Source organism: Anneissia japonica, unplaced genomic scaffold (assembly GCF_011630105.1).
Source record: "Anneissia japonica isolate Jap-2015-1 unplaced genomic scaffold, ASM1163010v1 scaffold17412_len611537_cov169, whole genome shotgun sequence".
NCBI lineage: Eukaryota > Metazoa > Echinodermata > Crinoidea > Comatulida > Comatulidae > Anneissia > Anneissia japonica.
The window spans coordinates 33,062-45,288 of record NW_022695890.1 but is presented as its reverse complement, the minus strand read 5'-3'; the positions used below and the strand labels follow the sequence as shown (position 1 = coordinate 45,288).

The window sequence follows — 12,227 nt, the reverse complement described above, 5'->3', positions numbered from 1 at the left end:
CGAAAATTTCGCTAATAAATATTTCTATGTCTCCTACAAGTCAAAGTATCGTAGCAGTTTATTTTGTCTGCGTCTACCTACTGATTTATATATATATATATATATATATACATAAAATTTATACGTCTTTATTTACATTACACATGAAATCATATAACAAATATATATTTTATTATCCATTTACTTTTTTATTTTATAAACATGACCAGCAGCCAGCGCAGACTATTCGAAGTTACTGGTTTCATGAAGTAGGTGAACACACGTGAAGTGGTGAACTGCGCTTCAGCGCATGTGTTTGTACCTAGAAATAGCTAGTCGTCTATTTTAGCATCTGACCTAATTCTGTCTTTGCAATAATGTAACAAAAATGGAAATAAAGCAAACAAGAAATCACAAACCTTGTGTCATCTTCGCCTTAAGAGTACCATGGCAATAAATATGTGGAAACGTTTCTTTTCACAGTTATATTCCTACTCCAATATATGCAACTAAAGAAATAGGCCTAGCAAGTTGGGTGATTTTCTCGGGCTTATGAATATAACAGAAGCATGAAAAGGCTTTTAAAATGTACCGCATGCAATTATCAATGTATTGATAATTTTATATGGAAAATATAAATATGGAAATACATATTTCCTTTACAATATTATTATAACATGATCAGAACATTTATGGTAAATGGAAACGTAACAGACAAGAAAAAAAACGTATGCGAAACAAATCTATTGACTATACTTATTCCATAGATTTTTATTTGATTCAAGCATTAATAAAAATTATATCAATATATATAGCAAGAACCAAAAAACGTATCTCAAACTCGGTCAACTTCGTAACATCTGCGTTGTTTCTGTAAAAAAAAAGAAAAATAGCACCAAGTTATACAGTAATATAGTAACAATAACAAACTTTATTACTAATAAAAGTAATTGTTAATAAACTAATGTTACAGTAATTTGACAAATTGGCTGTTTTTTTCCAGATACAATGTAAATAAATAACAATAATAATATAATAATAATAATAATATATAACATCATATCATATTTTAGTATTTATTTTATTTGCTGTATTTGTTATGTAGTAGAAAGCGTAGGATTCATAACAAAACGAAAATAAAAACCGTCCGATAATATTAATTGATAGTTTTGTAATAATAGTATTAATTTAACCTGTTGTTACTTATTAGAAATACAAAACATAAATAAAAAAAGTATGATAAACCGATTGACGAACTTGCAATGATAATTAGGCCTAGTTATATTAAATTTAGCGTTTCGAAACTCCATTGGCGCTCCATATATTTGTTGAAAACAAACCGCGACCGAAATGATCTGTATTCCTAGAAAATCCGCCTTTTAAATTCTTCGCTTGGTGAGGAATCTAATTTCTAAGCAAGCACGCAGGCCTAGGCCTTGCTTGGATTCTTATTTTGGCGCGGCCCTGCTCTAGTGACATATCGATCTGGGTGGCATATATCAGTCATAAACACGGTCTTACCAAGTCTGAAGTACTCAATCCCCACATCCCAAGTTTTAGTCCAAGATGCCTAGATTATCTTATCGACCAAAATATTCATACACTTTGAATGCACAAAACTTTACGTAGACTTCGTCACTCTCATGGTACAGAATCTAGGCCTAGATCGAGAATGAGTTGCCCCTTCGTGATTTGATGCAGGGGGCCATTTAATGCAGTACTACGGTATATAAAATGCTAGGCCTCTATGAATCCACTTTTTTTTTTTTTAATAAGAACCAGTAAAATTTTGCCCAGGCTCAGTGTTCTTATTTTTTGGCTGATTTCAGGTTCAAAATGTTCTTATTTTGTTCTTAGTTTACACACCTTTTAAACAAAAGATTATTTAATTGTACGGCAGTATGCACTGTACTGGAATGTAGGTGAAAGTGACCCCACAATAAATGGCCCCCAAATGTCAGATAGGTACACCTACTGTACTGTATTATAGAGTGTATTACAGTCTAACCTACTGCACATAATGTACAGATATAATATTTTGGTTTTTAAAAATATAAACCTCATTTGAAATTTTACCTCAGCCTCAATTTGTTCTTATTTTGTTCTTAACTTTTAAGCAATTTCAGCCTCAGTGTTCTTATAAAATGTGTTCTTATAAGAAAAAAAAAGTGTATATTCAATTTTTCATTGCAAGTGTTGTCATATAAATAGATTACCAAAGACTAGCAGTTGTGTGTGTATACATGTGCCTTGGCCTAAGTCCTGAGGATGATGCCTTGCTTGATAAGGCTACATAAATGACGTGCCTTTTATTATAAGAATATAAGCCTACTGTACTCTCCAGTATTATAATATGACCACCAATATTTAATGAAGACAGTGGACAAAACGTTCCGACAGTTTTGCCTTATCTGCAGGTTAAATCTATCTTCTGATTCATCTGCTGACTAATAAAAAAAAGTATTGCAACCTTAATAATAAATAATAATAAATTTGATATTTTATAACGTCGTAAAGCATTAAGGATAAGCCTACCGGTAACTGTACAAGCTTTGCAACTAACAACAGTACGTTATAATAAAAGCTACGATGCTCACAGAAATTGTTGTAGTACAGTACAGTATTTATTTAGGCCTATAACGTAATTTCTAACTAAACGTTGGAAACGTTACCGTATATTCCGACATAACCTAACCACCATAAGTTTGCTAATACACTTTTCTTTTATTGGCTTTAAAATACCATTCAACTTTATTTTCATTCTTACTTTCAATTTCTTTTCTATAGGCCTAAAGGATAGAGTAAGCTCCTCACCACCTTGGGAAAGAGGGGAAATTTTGCAGCACGGTGGTCCAAATTGAAGTAATTAACCTTTGCTGTATATAGCGATGTAGGCCGACGATCGGTTCTTCAATTTTGTTATAAAACAACTGGACGATGTATTAATTTTGTTATTATCTATACTCCTAATATTAGATAAATACCTTCCAGATTTTGAAAGTTTACGGGTCTTCAATTATTTGAATTGATAAATTCACTGGCCCACCTACTAAATGTTCTTACAGTCATCTATTCTTAATATTTCTATTTATAAGGTATGAGACGAATAGCTTCCAGATGGGCGAGCACACTGGTACACATTTGGATGCCCCAGCACATTTTTCAGAGGGAAAGCAGAGAGTCGATGCAATTCCAAAGGAACATTTCATTGGACCAGGTGTAAAGGTTGACATTTCTTCCAAGGCGTCGACAAATCCTGATGCATTACTTGAGGTTGAGGATTTGATGGCCTGGGAGAAAACAAATGGTGATATACCAGAAGGCGCCATACTGATGGTGTTCACAGGTTGGGGTAAATTCTACCCAGACCGTGCTTCGTACTTTGGTTCGGATCGTAATGACACTTATATTGACGCAAATGGCACCTCTCTTCTTCACTTTCCAGGAATCAGCCCAGATGCAGCTGATTGGCTAATTGGAAATCGTGACGTTGTTGGTGTAGGTATCGACACACCTTCTCTCGATTACGGCCAGAGCACTACTTTTTCTACCCACGTTAAACTTATGGACGAAAATATTTATGGCCTTGAAAATGTTGCAAACCTTGATAACATGCCAACATCGGGTAGTACAGTTTACGCTCTTCCAATGCATATCAAGGATGGAAGTGGTGCACCGGTCAGAATTTTTGCCATCGTTGGAGATACCGATACTAATGGTGTCATGAAGAGCCGACACTCTGCGACCTTTTGTCTTTTCATAAGCATCGCCTTAATAGTCTATAATCAGTACCTCAACTAATTTAAATTAGTGGCGGCGCCAGCGGCTATTACGGAATGAGGTAGGCGGGAGGACAGACCCCGTCAGGCAACCCCCGTCTGGATAATTGTGATAAACCTCAAGTGCAATTTCCAGACAGATGAATATTAATTTTCCCGTAATCCTGTGGGTCTAAAGGAATCTTGCTCCTCTGTCGGGGACACTGAATCGTGAATCGTCGGGGAATCTCTGGCGCCGCCACTTATTTATACCGTCTATTCAGTTATAGAATTAACTTTCTACAGTAAATTTGTCATACCACAAAAATGCTGTAATGGCTATCAATAATGGAGAGAGGAGGGAAAGTGACGTTGCTACTTGCAACACGTAGGCCTATACAGTGGCGTATCTAAAAACCAAAAAAAAAAACTCAGACAGCGATTTGTTTTCGCGTCGGGTGTGTGAGTTAAACGCAGAGACGCGATGGTTTGCGTCGGGGACAGTCGCGTCGTAGAATAAACATGTTTAATATTTCTCATGACAGCTTAAGACTGTCCCCGACGATGAATCGCGTCGGGGGTGGGGGTGCTCGATGATTAAATACAGTAAGCGGGCGCCAGCTCGCAATGTAAGGTGATATGGTGAGTGTTTAACTACTATAGTGTGAATTTGTTGCTTCGAACATTTTCAATCGTTGGGTGGGGTGACTGGGAGGTGCGAACTTCTTCACTATCCCCTCCCCCGCCGCCCTAGTTACGCCACTACGTCCATAATCTTTGTATTCTTAAATTTCCTGGTTGCCAAGGTAATGACATGTAGTAGGACTGTAAAAGGTCTGTTAAATAATGTTTAGGCTTATTTTATTTTAACTTGTGTGATGCTTTCTTAGTTTGTAATCTAGCATTGGAAATTGTTACAAGAATTATATTTGTATATGCATAATCACAATAAAAGTAGGCCTATCTTGTTTCATACGTGTTTGTCCAACTGTATATATTTTTTTTTTTATAGTTGATGTCACTTCACTTTCGACCAGTACAAGTTCGACTGCCTTTTACCTTATACAGTAAAGGCAAAACATTTGTTTTTTTTTTTGCTTTGTTTATCTTAATGTGAATTACAGATGTATGCTAAAAAACATATGAGTCGCCTAATTTGAATAAGTAAGTACCTGTAAGTTATTACCGGAAATTTAAGTACAGAAATTAATGAAAAAAAAATATTCCCAGTTAACAGATTGTCAAATCGTCAAATACCGTACGCGCGCATAATCGCCCCGTTTGAATAAGCACCCCTCTCGAATAAACGTGAAAATTTCCTTAATCGCCCCGTTTGAATAAGCACCCCTTCTAATTTGAACAAGTGCCCCCTCAATAATAATTATAAGATTTTCTTTTTAGCAAGTCAATAATTCAACCAATCCTGGGACTGTGGTTGTTGGCATGATTTGAATTACATTCTACTGGTCAATATCAAAATGAGGATAGCTCTTGGACAGATGAGAGCTCCGATCCCTGGGTGGACAGCAGTATATTTCCAACTCCTCCTCCTACATATTTGTCTATGCCTAGTCCTACTCTTCTTTTTCCGACAATTTGCACCTTTAGCACATTCTCATTTGAGTTTTCAAGAAAACCTCAATCGGCAGATGGCCAACAAGCTAACCACTAACCACCACTTTGTTGTTACAGTATGTAAATTCACAGCATTCTTGACATGAGCCATGTTTTCTGGACGATTATCTTTTCCGCCGCACCACCATTCGTAATGTCCTTATATCTTTTTTCATTCAAAAAGTGCCTCTTGAGTTGAATAATTCCCTTAAGAACCAATCGATTTTCATCTATTTCCATAAGAGTCCCCTCAATTTCCACTCTGCTTTCATAAGCGCCCCGTTTAAATAAGCGCCCTCCAGAAAGTGCAAAAAAAAAAAAAACGCCCCTCAGAAAGTGAAAAAAAAAAAAAAAAAAAAAAAAATTCAAGCACCCGGGCGCTTATTCGCCCGAGTACTGTAAAGACACCTTTCCTCTATTCTGTTTTTGTAGACCCTTAAAAATGTATTTTCTCCTAAAAATGACAAATTATTAATTTGAGCATAGAAGTTATTCAGTTTTGAAATGATTGAGCTATTCCAGACTAGCATAGGCCTATAATTACATTTTTTTAGGTTTTCCCAGTTTGTTTTTCTTGGCGGAAAATACAACAGGTATTATTATTAATTTGTCGTATGGATGCATCATTATGTAGTCTATGTGCCGGTGATTCAGAGCGTTATCCAATCGAATTAAATTTATTGATTGATCTTTGTGCATTCGCAATATATACAGATCAAAATGAGACGCATTGTAGAAAGGTTATTTTAGAAAATCTGCATAAGGAAGGATAGAAACTGGAAATCTCTTCTATACCGTAAATCCTCAAATAACCACCGCTTGCGAATAAGAGCTCAAGAAACGTGATCGCTAAGTGCCGCTCTCGAATAAGCTCTCCCCGACTGGCCCTGCTGGCGCCATCCCTGACTCATATGAGGCGCCAAGTGTAAATTTTATTTACTATTTAACACAATTATTTATATAATTATAATTTATTATTTAACATATAATTGAATAGATCACCTATTATTTATATATAATGCATTTACGTCTAAAAGGTTATATGTAAATAATTGCGTTAACGTTTTCATTATTTATATATAATTAGTTTACTGATTTCATTATATATAAATAATGAAAGGGTAAACAAATATTATTTATATATACTGTAATAAGGTTACTGGTTTCATTATATATAAAAAAGGAAAGGGTAACGCATCATTATATATAAATAATGAAAAGTAACTTACAATTGTTTATATATAATAAGTTCACTGATTCCATTATATATAAATAATGAAAAGGTAACAAATAATTATATATAAATAATGAAAAGTAACTTACAATTATGTATATATAATAAGTTCACTCATTTCATCATATGTAAATAACGAATTTACTTCAAATTCATTATATATAAATAACTGCTTTTACATTTCATTACATATAAATAGCAGTTGCAAAACCATTATATGTATACATAATGCTTGGACTTCAATGAAGTTCAAACTCATTATATGTATATAATGCACACGTGTTATTGAGTCAAAGTCATTATATCTAAATAATGGATTCTTACTGCCAATTATATATAAATAACCGTTGAGGTAGAGTGCCATTATATACTGTAAATAATGACATCGTAGGAACCCATGGTTTATAAATAATTCGTTATGCAAATTACGAAGTAATAAATATTCACCAGTGCTCTTTAAGTTACAATTAAGGCCTATTGTGTGTGGTCTACAGGTCGCAGACCATCACCTATCGAAAATGGCACAGCAAGGGATACAGCAGATTATTGAATCCAGAGGTGGCGCCAGAGCCCCCCCCCCCAATAAACAAAAAATTTACATGTAATTTTCGTTTAGCCACCATATTGTTTTCATTGAACTATTTGTGTTAACTTTTCATCACAATAATAATAATAATAATAATAATAATAATAATAATAATAATAATAATAATAATAATAATAATAATAATAATAATAATAATAATAATTAATAATTAATTAATTAATAATAATAGTTCAATGAGACTAATTAAAAAATAATTTGCGTTCTGTTATGACAAATGCTTGTTCGGATAGCCTCATGATGCATGGAATACATCGCGATAGGGGAAGCAACCTCGACCTTGACAGCGTGGTTGTCAGATTTCGTGCAAAATTTCCAAAATGTAGGCGTTCACCTTGAAGATAAAGAGGATTTGGAAATAAATTAGATGGTTACTGCATTCTCTTTGTTTCTTGTTTTATTCAAAATGGTTTTGGAAGCTCATTTCGACATTAGAAAACATAGCCTACATGAAGTCATAGTAGCTCGCTGCCTATCAAATAAGTCATAAAAATTCGCCATAATTCGTCAAATATCCGTGGTTTCTAGGGGGTAAGCCCCCTGGACCTCCATCGGCGGCCCCATGGCCCCCAGCCAAGTGATGCTCCACTAGCCCATTTCCCGTCGGGCCTTTAGCACCTCCGTCGGGCAGATCCTGTCTCCATCACTGATTGAATCTGCTGTAATGCAAATCTCAAATCAATTAAGACAACCCCAAAGTGAAACCCAAGTTGATGAACCTCGGTATTATGCCTATCACCAGCAGCTGATCCGGACATTGCCCCGGACCCGACAGACTCAAATCGAGATTCCTGAGGCCGTGGCGTTCACTTTGGGGTTCTCTTAATTTATTAGAGATTTGCAGCACAGCAGATTCAATAACCTGCTGTAGGCCTATCCATATATATATCTGTCTCTTATACACATCTAGATGTGTATAAGAGACAGTATATAACCTTTCCCCCCACAATCCTTACCGTATACCTTCCCATCATCGAAATACCGTGATGGTTTAATTATTTTGGAAAATTACTTCATGTATAAATAAAGGCAAATGAATAACGTAGGTCTCTGCCTTGTAGATTATTTGTTGTATATTATCACTAGTAAATTGTGTGTATTGTATTTTGATATAATTAAGATACTTTAATAATACGATTATGACGATATACTCAATGTGTATTACGTTTATAAAATGATTCATTTTCTATATTATGTTCAGAATATTTAAACTAAATATAGAAAACATGCACATACAGATATTGCACACAAATCTCTTTTGAACTTTTGGTGGCTCTGAAAAGAGCCGTTTGGTTTGAAATTGCGCCGTCTTGATTACTTGGAGCTGGTGTACTTGGTGACAGCCTTGGTGCCTTCAGACACGGCATGCTTGGCCAATTCACCGGGCAACAAAAGACGAACAGCTGTCTGGACTTCCCTACTGGTAATGGTGGATTTCTTGTTGTAGTGAGCAAGACGAGATGCTTCACCGGCAATACGTTCGAAGATATCGTTGACGAAGCTGTTCATGATTCCCATGGCTCTGCTGGAGATACCAGTGTCTGGGTGAACTTGCTTCAACACCTTGTAGATGTAGATACTGTAGCTCTCCTTGCGCTTACGTTTTCTTTTCTTGTCGCCAGATCTAACGGCTTTAGCCTTACCGGCCTTTTTGGCAGCTTTTCCTGAAGTTTTTGGAGGCATGTTTTCTATGTATGTAGCCTACGAATAGATGAGTGACGAACTCTTCAACGAGCACGGTATTTATAGAGTGAGATATGCAAAGTAGGACTTCCCACGCTATCGTATTATCTCAAAGGCTTCCTATTGGCTATTAAAAACGCGCGATTTATTGAATTGGTGATAATTATACTATGTGGGCTTTATCAACCGCCTAGCAGACCTTATCAAAGAACCTATTATTCTAGCTCCTGTTACGCCCAAAATTGTTCAACAAGCCCAAAATGAGTCACAGAACAATAGCAATGAAGTTGAAATGGCGCCCAATTTCCAAAGTGAGTAAAATACAAGTAATTAACACTACAGTACAGTAATTAATGCTTATAGCATGGCGGATAATGATACAGTAATAATGTGTGTAAATATAGTATCTGTGGTATGATTAATTTTATTCTGCTAACTTGACAACAATTAATTTGTAGCATCTATAAATATTGGACTTTTATTTGTAATGTTTGAATTTATAAATTACAATCATTCAAGTACAGTACTGAACTGTATTTCCTGTATTTTTTAAATTTTTTTATCCCATATGAATTCTCAGTATTTACCTATAATGGTAATAACCTTGGTACAGTTACCTAGGCCCAATTTATTAGCCTTGCTAAATACCAGTGACAACTGATGTGTTTTGATCATGACATTGGTATGCACAGGTTAACTTGACCTACCTTTCACTCCCCTTTGGTTCCAATTTATAAAAAACCCTACGTATAGGTCAGTTGGTTCCCATTTTCATAGGATAAGCATCACTTTATTTTCTCTCTCTCCGAATTTTGATATTCAACTTTGTATTTTCATTTGTTTATAAATAAATTGCAATATATTCAAAATTAACCCCTAATTATTTTTTGTGGACCCCAGATTAGGAATCATTGTATAGAGGGTATTATATAGCCACACGTCTGTACATAAGTTACAGAAAATGGACATTGTATCTCAGCCTCAATTTGTTTCTTTTCATTTTTAAGCAATTTCAGCCTCTGACGGGTTCTTATAAAAATGTGTTCACTGTTTGGTATATCCTTGACCAGTGCCTAAAGCTGAAGTAAAATATTAAACATTATATTAGGAAGTATTATGATTAAATGTTGAATTAATGTGATGATTTCATCACAAACGAGAAAAGAACTACACTGTATATGTAGTGCCACTTGGGTCAAGGCTGTACTTTTTTGTCGAGATCAGTATATTCAGTGTATTTGTTATATTTTTTCATATTTTTACCATTGCTATAAATGTGTGTCCAAATAGTGTTACTATTCTGCTATCTTAAGATTAAAATTGCCTACTTTTGTTCACTCTACCTCACTGTATCAAAAAAAATATTGTCACTGCAATACGTGTGTTTTAAATAAATATGAACATTTTGCTAGTTTAGTAATGATTACAAGCGCTGTCAAGAACGGTTATTCTGCGTACATTTTTGTTATACCTGTTGTAATATCTGATAGCTTAAAGTTATGGTTTGAGTACCTGTTTTATCCATCACACGGTCTATGAATATATCTATTTAACCGTACTATTCAAGAAAGATGAATTAACTGAGACGGAGAAATACCGTAATACATTTTCATGTATTTCATACATACAATACTGTACATTTTATCTGATGGTTAATTTTCTATCCAGGGTGACCGTGCTATATGGGTGCATCTCCCTCATCCTAAATGTATAATACTGTGTTATTGTTGCAAATAGCATATTGAATTATTTTATATATAGAAAAAGAAACACACTAGTCACATCAAATTCACACAATTTAGCAGCCATGTTTCAAATCTTTTTTGTGTATTTGGTGGCTCTGAAAAGGGCCGTTTGGTTTGTGAAGATACAGTAGTTGATTAGATCTACTTGGTCTTGGCCTGGGTCTTCTTTGGCAGAAGTACAGCCTGGATGTTTGGCAATACACCTCCTTGTGCGATGGTCACACTTCCGAGAAGACGGTTCAACTCTTCATCGTTACGGATGGCAAGTTGAAGATGACGGGGGATGATTCTGCTCTTCTTGTTGTCACGGGCAGCGTTGCCTGCCAACTCCAAGATTTCAGCAGTCAAGTATTCGAGTACGGCAGCCATGTAGACTGGGGCACCAGCACCGACACGAGAGGCATAGTTACCCTTTCGCAAGAATCGGTGGACACGACCGACTGGGAACTGAAGTCCAGCACGACTTGATCGGCTCTTGGCCTTTCCCTTAGCCTTTCCTCCTTTACCACGTCCAGACATATTGTATTTTGATCTTCGGTTATTACTTAAATCAAGAATGATGCTAATTCGGCGATTAGCTTCGTTTATATAGCCCACTCGGGTGTTGCGTTTGACTTCTAGCGCCTATTGGTTTAACCAATCGCAGACAGTCTCGCCTTAGCTCTGATATTACCCAATCGTCTGCCAATAGCTGTTATTGTTCTCTCTGGCGTTAATTTACAAATGTATTGGCAGTCAGTGATGCAAGGAAGTACTGTACTCAGTGACAGATATACAGCATTTTATTAAATTCACAGTATTATTTAATTATTAAAATAGTCGATAAAGTTATGGATATATCGTTTGTGATAAAATAAAAAAGGTAAAAAGATTGATTAGTTACTGTATAGACACCCATACCATTGTTTGACAATGGTCTTAAATTGCGGGAGAACGGTGCGATGATGTGCGGTTCTTCTGCTATAGTCCTTTTATTTTGGTTCCTTTCCTTAGTTCGTTAGCATAGAATCTTTAGTTGGATTTTCTTATCCTTTTTTATTATTTTATATTAGCGCATTGAGACTTCGGTGTAATGCGCTATAGTAAATCCCACTACATTACATTACATCAAAGCACAAACAGTTTAAAACTATGCGAAGCTATTATTTATTTTTAACCCTAATTTAATTACAGTACTGCAACATAAAACCAGTAAGAAAACAGTATAACATTAACAGTATTAATACTAATTGTGTCAATATATTATTCAATATTAAACGAAGAACTCTGCTTTTCACCTAATGGTCCTCTTCCCGTTGAAAAATCGTGAAAATGCTTTAATTATTTTGGAAATTAAAGACGTCGTCTCCTTTATCATCAGGAACTACATTATTTGTTTAACTGGAATTATAACAGATCTTACTACAATGAATTTTAAAAATATACGGGGTCTCAAAGAATGTATTTGCTCCTATTACAACGCCAAAAATTGTTTTGTTCAACAATAGCGCTCGCCGACATATATTTTACATTAAAATGAAATTGAAATGGCGCCTATTACAAAGGTGAGTGAAACACCTAGTATACGATCATAGAGGAATTCCTCCATGATACGACATACTGTATCATAT

At 35.3% G+C, this 12,227-nt stretch overlaps 3 protein-coding genes across 3 annotated transcripts in view; 1 reads left to right on the top strand and 2 right to left on the bottom strand.

The window, feature by feature from the left end:
* LOC117101574 (isatin hydrolase-like) overlaps positions 1-4,712 on the top strand; it is a 6,548-nt gene extending 1,836 nt beyond the window's left edge. Inside the window, exon 2 of the mRNA XM_033241556.1 lies at positions 3,075-4,712. Within this exon, the coding sequence (XP_033097447.1) occupies positions 3,075-3,780 (706 nt within the window). The 3' untranslated portion in view covers positions 3,781-4,712. The remainder of the gene's footprint in view (positions 1-3,074) is intronic.
* Positions 4,713-8,331: 3,619 nt separating this feature from the next.
* LOC117101573 (histone H2B, gonadal) lies at positions 8,332-10,497 on the bottom strand. Its single transcript, XM_033241554.1, has one exon. The coding sequence runs from the start codon at positions 8,870-8,872 to the stop codon at positions 8,504-8,506; it is 369 nt and encodes a 122-aa protein (XP_033097445.1). The 5' UTR covers positions 8,873-10,497; the 3' UTR covers positions 8,332-8,503.
* A 71-nt stretch (positions 10,498-10,568) lies between these two features.
* Positions 10,569-11,162, bottom strand: LOC117101572 (late histone H2A.2.2-like). The gene has a single exon (XM_033241553.1). It carries the CDS (start codon positions 11,134-11,136, stop codon positions 10,759-10,761), a length of 378 nt encoding a protein of 125 aa, XP_033097444.1. The 5' UTR covers positions 11,137-11,162; the 3' UTR covers positions 10,569-10,758.
* Positions 11,163-12,227: the final 1,065 nt, after the last annotated feature.

Excerpts from the sequence above, each read along its gene's own strand:
- LOC117101572 (XM_033241553.1), bottom strand. The coding sequence starts at position 11,136 with ATGTCTGGACGTGGTAAAGGAGGAAAGGCTAAGGGAAAGGCCAAGAGC.
- LOC117101573 (XM_033241554.1), bottom strand. The coding sequence starts at position 8,872 with ATGCCTCCAAAAACTTCAGGAAAAGCTGCCAAAAAGGCCGGTAAGGCT.